Here is an 11,496-nt window from a genome sequence, read left to right as displayed (position 1 = left end):
GGAGCCTTCACCTCTTCCGACTCCAGCGCCTGGACTCACGCTACAAAGCGTTGGCGCTTTCATTGGGGTGATTATGGGACGTTTGCTCCTGAGTGCGCCACAGCGCATGCCCAGTCTTCGGGTCACGTGATGCCTGTCATGGCTGCCTCCGTGGCCCGTGGCGCCGCGAATGCCGGGTTCTTGCTACGGGTGGCCTGGGGCACCTGGTGGAGCCGACCTGGTGGCTGTTGGGGATCCGGGGAGGCGGCGGCGCCAGCGAAAGCCAGGAAATTCCGGGCGACAGGTACTTGCAGCGCCTCGGGGTGGGGACAGCGTTAACCTGTCGAATGCCGGCGGGGCGCGGCGTGTCCGCTCACCCAACCGTGTTTTCCAGGCTCGCGCCCGGCGTGGGAGGAAGAAGCCAGCGGCCCCGAGCGGCCCGGGGACGTGTGAGTGTGTGTGGGGGGGTGGGCCAAGTCCTCCATTCCTCATCCCACGAGGTTCCTCTGGTCTCCACCTTGCCCTGCTGTGTCATCCCTGGGTCCCCCATCTGCTTCGCCTTATTTCCCTGTCCGTCAAGCCCGAGCCAGACTTCCTAACCCTACATTCTGGGCCATCATCCAGTTCGGCATCCGCGCCCCTGTCTGTCCCCAGGGTGAATGTGGTGTTCGTAGACCGGTCAGGCCAACGGATTCCTGTGAGCGGCAGAGTCGGGGACAATGTTCTCCACCTGGCCCAGCGCCATGGAGTGGACCTGGAAGGTGGGAGCCAGGCACAGAGAATTTGAGAGGCCCTTATTATTCATTTATAAAACAAAAACAAACACGCACAAATCATATATGTCTCTCCACTGCTTAACCCTCCCATGGCCTTCCACCTATCATGGACTAAAATCCAGACTCTTCACCACTGCCTCATCCTCTATCAGCTCTTAACTTTCAGTCCTTTAGGATTGGTTTATTGAGCATTTACTTGAAGTTACTATAATAAAACTCCTGCCCTCTGGGAGCTTGTATTGTCTTCCTTGCTCCCTCTATTCTGGCCACACTGGCTTTCTTGCTATTGCTCAAACTGCCAAATTCATTCCTGCCTCAGGCCTTTGCATTTACTACTCCCTGAGTCTGAAGCGATTTCCCACCAGGTCTTCTGGTTTCTTCTCATCCTTCAGGTCTCTATGTAAATGTTATCTTCCTGGCAATCTCATCCTCCTCAGCCGAGCTAAAGTTCCTATGCCCCAGTCTATCATATTAGTGTGTTTTATTGTCCTCATAGCACTTCTCACTGTTTTAGATCCTTCTTTGTCATCTGCCTTCAGAATGAGATCAGAAACCCTGTTAGCCATGTTCACATGTATGTGTTGCCTGTCATGGTATTTAGATGCAACAGGTATTAAGTCAGTATTTGTTGAAGGAAAGATAATAACAGCAGACATTACTTTTAGTGTGTTAACACATATTAACTCATTCGTTGACACTTCATGACAACTTTATGCAGTAGGGGAGATTATCTCATTTTATAGGTGAGGAAATTGAGCCCCAGGTTGCGAAGACCTGATCCAAGGTGAAATGGCAAAATTAGATTCAAACCCAGCCTTTTTTAGCCACTAATCTGTGCTGTTCTTCTATGAATATTGAACACTTACTGTGTGCCAGGCAGCAGTATACAAAATAGATAAAGCCTGTCATTTCATACCAATTATAACCTAATAGGGAATAAATATGTAATTATATCATCAGCAACTGAAAAGGATGGCCTGAAAAAAAATGTACAGGATTATTTGGTGAATGTAATAACCCTGTTATTATTTGGAGGCTGACTTTACTGGGGAACAGTGTGTTTTTCCCAGACCCATCAGCTCCAAGTCAAGTCGTTGTCTTCAATCTAGTTGTGGAAAGCACAGCTCACTGGCCCATGTGGGAATCGAACTGGCAACCCAGGTGTTATGAGCACTGCGCTCTAACTGAGCCAACCAGCTGCCCTGGAGGCTGATTTAATCATTAGAGGGGATGGAGATGGGAGTGGTCTTGGCAGGCCTACCTTAAATTTTTTTCTGGAATCCAGTGGTTGGCAATCTAGGATAGAGATTGGAATATGAGTTTTAGAGGCAAGTGGCCTGTGTTCAAATTTTGCCTCTTGCCAGCTGTGTGACCCTGAGCAATGTACTTAGCATCTATGGGCCTCTGTTTCCTCATCTATAAAATGGGCTAATGTAGTTCCATTTTGCTGGGTTGTTATGGAGGATTAAACAGACGTTGTGCATAGTGCTTAGTGCCTGGCACATGGTTAGTGTGCAGTGACTAGCTGGGACATTTATATTAGATAATCTCAAGGGACGAGGGTGCTAATGAGGTGGGAGACAGGGCCGAGGAAGAGAAGCAGGGGACTACTTGGAATTTCAACATTAAGTTTTTCCCAGGAGACAAGGTTCTGCTGGGTCAGGAGGCTGCCTTGACCCAATGCCTCAAATGAGGCCTCCACTCTGACTGTCCAACATGTCTGGAAGAGAAAGGAGAATTCTGTCCCATCATTCACTTATAACAGATGTCTCTTGAGCATCTACAACATGCCAGGCTTAATGCCATGTACAGACAGAGGAGGGCAGGTTGATGGGGAACAGGTAAACCCAGAGATTAAGATGGTAACTTCAGAAAAATGCTGTATAGAAATTAATGAGTTAACAAAGCAGGGGGAAGGACAAGAAACAGGAGCTAGGAGACTTGGAGGATAGTTGAGTCCCCAAAGACAAGATCTGGCCATGAAAAGAATGGACAGGAGCATTTCGGGCCAAGTGCAAAGGTCCTGTGGTGCTGGAGTTGAGCAAGGGGGCTTGTGTGGCTAATGTAGACTGAGTGAAGGAGTGGGAGGATACCAGGGATTTGGATTTTATTCTGACTGTGAAAATCCTCTGGAAGGTTTTAGTCCAGGAGGGACATTATCCCCAAGGATAGTTCTGTCATCAATCAGAAGGTTGGGAGTGTCTTCAGAGGCAATCAGGAAACCCCCGCTTCTGCATGTTTCAACCTTCATTCCATGACTCCTTCCCCTGCTGCACTAGCTGAGTGAGCTGTTCCCTCCTTGAGGAACAGGAGGGAGGTGGGAACACATTTGTCCAGCACTGTGACAGTCACAGCAAAAGCTCACAGGCTACAGGGAACCTGCCTGGCCTTTCCCTTCTCAGCTACACTGAAGTCCAGTCAACGCTCATTAATGGTTGTATGTACCCAGCATGATGGGGAATCATTGGGAAATGGGACCCCAAGATAGCCCTTTGGAGGGCCGGCCGAGTGGCTCAGTTAAGAGCTCGCTCAGGAGTGCAAGCTCTGAGCAACAGGGTCGCCGGTTCAATTCCCGGCCCGAGCTGAGCTGCTGCTGAGCTGCCAATAAGCTGCTGCTGAGCTGCCAACAGGTGGCAGGATGGCTCAGCTAAAAAAAAACCAAAAACCTATCTGCAGCTCTAGAACAGCTAGCTGAATAGATGACACAATGGGTGTGCAGGCCCAGGAGGGAAAGATGGGGGACACGTGGTAAAACAGACTTTTCCGTTATGTCTTTCACTGGATGGCACCCGCATGACCATGCCCTTTACCGACGTTCCCTTCACTTGCTGCCCCCAGGGGCCTGTGAAGCCTCTCTGGCGTGTTCCACCTGCCACGTGTACGTGAGCGAGGACCACCTGGACCTTCTGCCCCCTCCTGATGAGAGGTGAGCATGGCGGCCCCTCCCAGCTCAGAGCTGCAGGGTTAGCCGTTGAGCCTGTGCATTCCCAGTGTTCAGAGGTCCACTGGGCAGCAGTGGAGGGCAGTCCCAACTTTTCTCCCCACTCCAGCTGCTGGCAGGGGCACAGCTCCCCTGGACTTGGTCGGGCTGCCTCTCCCTGGACTGTGAGGTGACCTCTCCCTGCCCTTCTGGGCCCTCGCCAGCTGCACCAACGTGCCCATGACTAACCATTGCCCCCCTTGCCCAGGGAGGATGACATGCTGGACATGGCCCCCCTTCTCCAGGAGAACTCCCGTCTGGGCTGCCAGATCATATTGACGCCGGAACTTGAAGGGGCTGAATTCACCCTGCCCAAGATCACCAGGAACTTCTACGTGGATGGCCATGTCCCCAAGCCCCACTGACATGGGCAGCTGGACTATCCCATACACCCATGGCCTCAGGGCCAGGACTGGAGGAACAGCCAAGTTGCCAAACCGGCCCAGAGCACAGACAGGCCTGAGAGATGTTGGAAGCACCCAGGAGGCCAGAGAGATCCGACGTTCAGGCTCTGGTGGAAACAGGGCCCCCTGTTGGGGTGGCCTCCCCAAGCCCCTGAGAATGGGGGTATGGATAGGGGTGGAATCTAATTAGTGACAATAAAACAGTCTCACAGAACTCCAGTGTTCTGCCTCACACAATTTGAGTGTCCTGGCCGGGGCTTTCCTCTGGATCTACAGCTGCATCTTCCAGGCCCCAGCTCTCCTCTCCCACAGCATGTTGGGGCCAGTGGGGAAACTGAGACAGAAGACTGGAGGAGAGGGCCTGGGAGCCTGAGGGCCCACAGGCGTCAGCGTGGCAAGGCCCCGCCCCTGCAGCCGCGGAGGGATCTGGAGGGGCCCAGGCCGCCCTTGGCCGCCATGGATGTGCAGGCCACCCTAGCAGAGTCGGAAGGGAGAGAGGGGCGGTGGCTGGCCTGAGGTTGAGAGCTAGGAAACCGGCACTGGACATCGCCCACCCTGCCCAGGTAGGACTTATTGCCCACCTCTATCTGAAGCGCAGTACCCCGCAGGTGCCGCCCCACCCAGGTGGCGCTCATCCGTGGGCCGTCAGGGGCGGGGCCAGGCGAGACTAGGGAAGAGAGCTGGGCTCGGACATGATGGAGGCTGAGCTAGTGCCGGAGCTCTCCATGATGCTGCGAGAACTGGCGCCGTTCTGTCTGGACCCTGAACCGCTTCCCGGAACCCCCACCCAGGAGACGCCAAGGGCCCCAAGATGCTTCAGACCCAGTGGCAGGTGCGTTAAGGAGCCGCCCCTTCCCCCATCCTGGCCGAGTGGTCAAAGAGTCATGATCTCTGGTTTCTGGGGTTATCCAGGGGTCACAATATTAGTTACTGATACTTACAAAGAAGAGGTTCTGGTCCCCAGGGGTGCGTGGGGTCATATGTGATCAGAGGTCATGCAGTTCCCCTTGCCCCATGTCTCCGAGGCCTATGTAGGTGCCACCCAGGAAGGGGGTGACCACACACACTACCCTTTGTTCCCAGGTCCTTCTGGCCTGCACACCGGGATTCGGTCACTGCCCTGCACTTCCTTCCAGAGACAGAGCGGCTGGCCCAGCCCCCTGCTGGAGACACCCAGGCCCTGGGCCCCTGCTGGGAGCTGAAGGACCTTGGGGCGCTGGGACCCGCACCTCTGGCCAGGGATGCCAGGGCCATGCTGACCCCAGTCAACCAGCAACATAGCCTGGGGCCCCAGGGGACACACTCGGCCCCTTCAGCCCCACCCCAGAAGAGACCCCGGAAGCAGTTGAACCCGCACCGGGGTGCAGAGAAAGTGGACCCCTGGTTTGAGGGGGTGACCCTGAAGTTTCAGATAAAGCCAGATTCCAACCTACAGATCATGTCCAGCTACAGGTAGGGGCTGGCCCTGGTAAGGGCACCCTTTATGCAATTAATGATAATGGTGGGGACGGAGGCCTGGGGTGGGGTGCCTCCAGGCATGGGCTCATAGATTCCCACACCAGTCCTGCGTTAGAAATGGCCCAGTCTCTAAGCAAGACTAGTGCCAGTCCCTGCCCTGCTGCCATGGCCAGCCACATGCCGGTCTGAGCCTGGGTCTCCTCTTTATGAGATGGGCCTGACCATACTGACAGCTGCTGCTACCATTATGTTTTCCAATAACGATAATAGCTTCCATTTGTCAGGAATAACAATAAGAGGTAACAGGTAACACTTGATGTATATGGTCTCATTGAAGCATTGTAAAGCCCATTTTACAGATGCAGGAACTGAGGCACGGGGGAAATCACTTGTCCAGGGTCGCACAGTGAAGACTAGGGAGAAATGGGATTTCAATCTGGCAGGCTGGCCCCAGGCTAACTACCTCTTCAGACGATAATCATTATTATTGCTGATGAGGGACAAAGCCAGGCCTTTCAACATCAGATGCCTCCTGGTGCCTGATAACCTTGATAGGAAATCTTCATTTTGGGGGGCTGTCTGGGACAGGATATAGATTCCCCTGTGCTAACATGCTTGTCTGCTCTCCAGCCTGACCTTCAGCAGCCGCTTTCAGGGTCCCCCAACAGGCCCCACTGGGGGCCCTGAGGCTAACCCAGGAGGCAGTGAGATCCTGGGTGAGTCCTGGAAACCTGAAAGCTATAAATATTTTGGGGGGGGGGAGACCAACCTCCTGTCCTCCCTGTCTTTCTCCCCATCTTGCTTCCCCATTTAGACCCATCCAAGGAGTTGCAGTACCCCCACCACTCAGCTGAGTCACCCCCACCCCCAGCTTCTTCCTCTGCCAAGCTTTGCCATCTGTTTCCCGTCCTAGCTTTTCCTCTGTCTTAGATCTGGCAACACCCGGGGCTGGCCCAGAACTGGGTGGGGCCTTCACAGAGATTCCCCCAAATGCCCCACCCCACGTGGGACTCCTGAGCTCAGACTCTTGGCCTCTGACTTCTGCCCTTTGGCCTCTGCCCCTTCAGGGCCCCGGCGCTGTGCTTCCTGTAGGACCCAGAGGACCCCGCTCTGGAGAGATGCTGAAGATGGAACCCCTCTCTGCAATGCCTGTGGTATCAGGTTTGCAGAATGGAGGAAGAGTTGGGGTGGGGTCCCAAATCATCTAGCATGGGGTATTTGGAAGGGAAAATACCCACCTTTGGGGAAAGTTGTTTTTTTGTGGTGGTTTCTGTACCCCTGGTGCATCCTGAATGTTGGTTTCTTGTACTCCCACTCCAGGTATAAGAAATATGGCACCCGGTGCTCCAGCTGCTGGCTGGTGCCCAGGAAAAATGTCCAGCCCAAGCGGTTATGTGGCAGATGTGGGGTATCCCTGGGTCCCCACCAAGGCCCAACTCAGGAAGGGTAAGCCCTTCCTCACCCAGCCAAGCCTGTCCTGCCTCAGTTTCTCCAGGGGGAGAATGGGCGGAAGCCCTCCTAGAAGGAATGGGAAACAAACTTGGGTCTTGAGGGCTCCAGCCTGTATGCTCTCTGTTCTCTACCCTCTCCCCATTCAGGGTCCCCAGGTGGAAGACCCAGGCCTCAGGCCCCGGAGCCTGTCTCAGGGGGTCACTTGCCCCCTCCTTGGCCCCTGCTCCAATCAGGCTTGGCTGAGCTCCCTCTCAGAAAATGCTCTGAGTGACATTCATCCTGTTAATCGGGACAATAAAGAGCAGAACTACTCAGAGAAGGAGCACTGTGACTTGGGGATCCTACCGCTTGTGCCCTCACCCACCTGTCCCCCAGCCCAGGAATGCGGGGCAGGCGTTTTCTCATTGGGGTTCTGAGGGACACACACACACACACGGTCATGTATACAGGCACTAGCCCCTCACAGGGGATTAGTCACATGTACCACAAAGTCACACATGGCAACAGTGACCACACAGAGACAACACATGTAGAAAAACACACAGAAGACAGACATATGCATCAACACACACAAGACACATATGGACAGACACGTGCTGACACATGAGACACACAGAGACAGACCCACACACAAGACTGAAAGATACATGGGTTGACAGAGACATGTTTACTGATAGGTGATAGATACCTGTCAGTAGCCATGACAGATATACACAAAAGACACACATGCAACACATACAGATGACACACATTGGTACACAGTTATACACAGTGGGCCCCTCATCTGTTAGCTCCACCCCTGTCTGCAGAACGTCACCTTCCCGCTTCCTAAGGGCACCAGTCCTGCTGTGTCCCTCTCCCCCTCTTTTAAGATCTCTCTAGCCAGCCAAGTGGCTCAGTTGGTTAAGAGCTCGCTCAAGAGTGCAAGCTCTGAGCAACAGCGGTTCGAGTCCCGGCCCAAGCTCAGCTGCCGCTGAGCTGCCAACAGGTGGCAGGATGGCTCAGCTAAAAAAAATAATAAGATCTCTCTAACTCCACCAAAAGGTGACCCCAGCCTGAAGCCAAAACCTATGTGGGAGAGGCAGGCCCTGGGCAGAGCTCAGCCCTGCCACTGTCGCCAGAACACTCTCTCACAGGGAGAGAGGAGTGAGAGTCAAGAATGGGTGGGATGCAGTAAGGGCAGGGGTGGTCCCTGCCTTGGAGGTGAGACTTGCCTGGCCACATGCCCCTGGAAGGCAAGCCCATGTGAGACCCCCTTTGTCTCTCCTGGGTGAGCCAGTACAGAAGGCCTGGGCCCAGATTCCTCAGCCCTCAAATCCCTGACTCATTTGCTCCCCCTTCCTCAGATCAGAACACCCTTCCCCCAGGTCTCCAATAGCTGCTGCCTGCTTACCACTTGGGGAGGAGAGGCTCAGCCCTCAAAAAAGCACCCCTTGACCATTCTGTCTAAAACAGACATCCCATTTCCACCCATGGCAGGCTCTAGTTCAGCTCCTTGCTGGTCTCCCTCTTAGGACCTACCAGAATTTTCAGTCCTCTACTGCTCCAGGGTCATTTTATTCACCTTCCTCTCCCCAGCTCAACCATGACTTCAGAGGTACAAAGTCACCGCCACATCTGTGTCCCTGACCATGACAGGCTACCCAAATGCCCAGCACGGAGAGTCTCTTTGGGCACACACACTGAAAACACAAAGGTCTCAGACTGTGTGTCTACAAACTCATGGCTGTTTTTATCCATTCAACATTTATTGAGCAACTACTGTATGTTAGGCCCCAGTGGGGACACTCCATGGTGAATAGAACAAAGATTCCTGCTCTAGTGCAGCCAATGTTCTAGAGTGACAGTAAAGAAATATTCAATTACATGTCTAATAAAATGTCAAGTAGTGAACGGTGCTACAGAGAAAATAAAATATAGAAGATGTGGAGTTGGGGGACTGCCTTAGCCATGGTTCAGGAAGGCCTCTCTGAGAAGGTGACATTTGAATAGAGACCTGAGGATAGGGAACTAACTATGGGGCCATTTGGGGTGAGGACATTCCAGGCAGATAGAATGGCAAGAGCAAAGGCCTGTGGCAGGCAGGACTCTGGGGGGTTCAAGGAACCTGGAGGAGGTGGGTGGGAATGGAGAGAGGTGATTGAGGCGGGTAGGACTGCAGGGGCTGTGCCTTGTTGCCTTCTGTACTTGCACCCAGCACTGGCGTGGCCTCTATTGCCATTTCCCGCTCTCACCTTTGCTCATGAAATGTTGGCATGGGCAGCCAATGGAGTCGGAGCTGTCCAGACCTGCTTCCTCCTCTGCAGCTCTGTTCCTGCTTTTGAGGGAGGAGGAGATTGGGGGGCAGGCCCAGCTGTTCTCTGCTTATGCTGTGGGGAGTGAGGGTGGTAGTGGTGTGCAGTGGGATTTTCAGTTGATACCCTGTGTTTCTCTTGTGAATCATGGTCAAATCCAAAGGCAGATTAAAGGTAAACTGAGGCACAGTGGATGGACACAAGATGGAGGAAGCTTTGAGAGTGAGACAGGGACATCCTGGGGGCTGATAGACATAGCTGCAGCCACTACCTTTGTTTACCATCTGGGAGAGACCTCAGGGCAGGAGTCCATTGCCCAGATCCTTAGGACGGGGGCTCTACCCATCCGGGGAAGGTAGCCTCAGCTCTGCTGGGACCCAGGCCTGGGAAGCACCTAGCTCCCACCTTAAAGAGTTAGCCAGATTAGAAAGCAGTGCTGGGAGGAAGAGAGAAGCCTAAGGGAAAGGGAGGAAGGAATGTGGTCCCCAGGTCACACCATGCAGACTGCTCAGGACTGTGCCCCACACAGAACAGATTCTCAAAAACAAAAACAGTGCTTTGAATAAATAGCTATTTGGATTCGAACCCTGGGCTAGTTCACATCACAGAGACTGACACAGACTGAACCAGTGTCCTTTATAAAAACTTTTGGGTGGGGGGTAGAAAATGGGGATAACTTCCTGGAATTGAATACATACATACATACATACATACATACATACATAAATAACAATAAGCCCCCATGTGCGTCTGGGGGGCGTCCCCCGGCCCGCGGGGAGAGGGGAGACGGCTCACGCTGATGTCAGCTGTATGGTGAAGACCTCGCCCCCAGCGGGCGCCTCCCCGGTGTCCGCAGGTTTTGTTCCACCTTCGGGGCCCGCGCCCCCGCCGGAGCCGCCCCCGGTGCCGTTGAGACACACAGCCTCACCCGAGCTCTCGGCCTCCTGCACGTTGTACTCGCCCTTCTTGCAGGCGGTGGACTGCACATAGAAGGCCAAGCCGGCCCCCACGGCCAGCAGTGCGGCGCCCCCCGCCGCTCCGCCCACGGCGACCCACAGCCACGGACCTGCGGGGTGGAGCCCCTCAAACAGATTGGATCAGCTGGGCGTTCCCCCACCCCCATGAGATGCCAAACCCAAGCCCCTCCCAGCGTCGGTGTAATCCAAGACACGCCACCCCAGTACATGATGATATTAGCCCCTGGCCCCAGAGATACCCACAAGCCAATTCTCCTCACCCCCAAAAGGATGAGGGTGGGAGAACCGGGTCATTCCTCTAACCCAGAAAGAACTAAGTCCGAAAGTGACACGAAATGGGGGGAAGGGATCTAGTTGGCCATCCCCCCCCCTCCTCCGATAGTGACATTGTGGAGGGTGAATTGGACCAACTCTCCACCAGGCAGAACTCCGACAAATTAATAAGTCTCTCCCCACAGCAGTCACAGCCCTGGAGGGTCCCTTCCCTTGAAGTTCATTCAGCTCCCGCTCCCTCCACTTCTCACCCTCATCCCACCATCAAAGCCCCCCACCCATCAGGACCCCCAGACTTCTACCCTGGCCTCCTCCAGTCTCATCTGTGGATACAGGGAGGCAGGGACGAGGTCAGGTGTCCCAAGTCGCAGACCCCGACCCCCAGATGCCACTTACCAGCCACACGCACGGTGATGCGCTTCGAGTGGCGCCCATGCGCGTTGGTGGCTGCGCATTCGTACTCGCCGCCGTGGCTACCCAGGGCGCCTGCCACGCTCAGCGTGCTGTTGTTGCTCGACAGGCCGAAGTTGAGCGCTCCTGGGGGCGCACGCCAGCTGATCTGGGCGGGGGGCCAGGCCTCTGCGCGACAAGTCAACGTGAAGTTCCCGCCTGGCCGCACGCCTCCTGGAGGCGACGCGGCCAGTTCGGCCACCACAGGCCGGTCTGCAGAAGGACAGGAGGGGACTCAGGGTCGGCCCGGACGCTGACCAAGTGCCCCGCTTCAGCCCACCACAATCTGAGACCACCCCTGCTCGAATGCGCAGGCGGGGATCCAGTCTCCCATCAGAGCCCCCTCCCCCTACAATCAGGCTGTTGTGTGGACTAATATCTCCGCCCAGCTTCACCGAAGGGAGGTGGGGACTCACACTAGTGTCCTTCTGACCCAGGACTTGAGGCGGGGGG

At 54.7% G+C, this 11,496-nt stretch overlaps 3 protein-coding genes across 6 annotated transcripts in view; 2 read left to right on the top strand and 1 right to left on the bottom strand.

Annotated features, from left to right (window-relative positions):
• Nucleotides 1-13: 13 nt before the first annotated feature.
• Nucleotides 14-4,353, top strand: FDX2 (ferredoxin 2). The gene is made up of 5 exons (XM_019659286.1): nt 14-283; nt 374-428; nt 634-740; nt 3,594-3,681; nt 3,944-4,353. The coding sequence occupies exons 1-5, from the start codon at nt 130-132 to the stop codon at nt 4,098-4,100; spliced, it is 561 nt and encodes a 186-aa protein (XP_019514831.1). The 5' UTR covers nt 14-129; the 3' UTR covers nt 4,101-4,353.
• Nucleotides 4,354-4,458: 105 nt separating this feature from the next.
• Nucleotides 4,459-7,564, top strand: ZGLP1 (zinc finger GATA like protein 1). 3 transcript variants are annotated; one of them, XM_019659283.1, is made up of 6 exons: nt 4,459-4,971; nt 5,223-5,591; nt 6,228-6,313; nt 6,665-6,784; nt 6,918-7,043; nt 7,196-7,411. In XM_019659283.1, the coding sequence occupies exons 1-6, from the start codon at nt 4,832-4,834 to the stop codon at nt 7,318-7,320; spliced, it is 966 nt and encodes a 321-aa protein (XP_019514828.1). In that variant the 5' UTR covers nt 4,459-4,831; the 3' UTR covers nt 7,321-7,411. The 3 variants fall into 3 exon arrangements, with proteins under 3 accessions (XP_019514828.1, XP_019514830.1, XP_019514827.1); XM_019659285.1 differs by having other exon boundaries at nt 6,665-6,758; nt 7,196-7,366; XM_019659282.1 differs by having other exon boundaries at nt 6,918-7,564.
• Nucleotides 7,565-9,965: 2,401 nt separating this feature from the next.
• The window catches only part of ICAM5 (intercellular adhesion molecule 5), a 6,996-nt gene continuing 5,465 nt past the window's right edge, over nt 9,966-11,496 (bottom strand). For both annotated transcript variants that reach the window (XM_019659398.1, XM_019659397.1), the window contains 2 exons: nt 10,990-11,256; nt 9,966-10,409 (listed from right to left, as the gene is read on the bottom strand). In XM_019659398.1, the coding sequence (XP_019514943.1) occupies nt 10,135-10,409; nt 10,990-11,256 (542 nt within the window). In that variant the 3' untranslated portion in view covers nt 9,966-10,134. The remainder of the gene's footprint in view (nt 10,410-10,989; nt 11,257-11,496) is intronic.

This window comes from Hipposideros armiger, unplaced genomic scaffold, assembly GCF_001890085.2.
Source record: "Hipposideros armiger isolate ML-2016 unplaced genomic scaffold, ASM189008v1 scaffold_298, whole genome shotgun sequence".
Taxonomy (NCBI): Eukaryota; Metazoa; Chordata; class Mammalia; order Chiroptera; family Hipposideridae; genus Hipposideros; species Hipposideros armiger.
The sequence above is the reverse complement of the archived record's forward strand: the minus strand, read 5'-3'. Positions and strand labels throughout refer to the sequence as shown.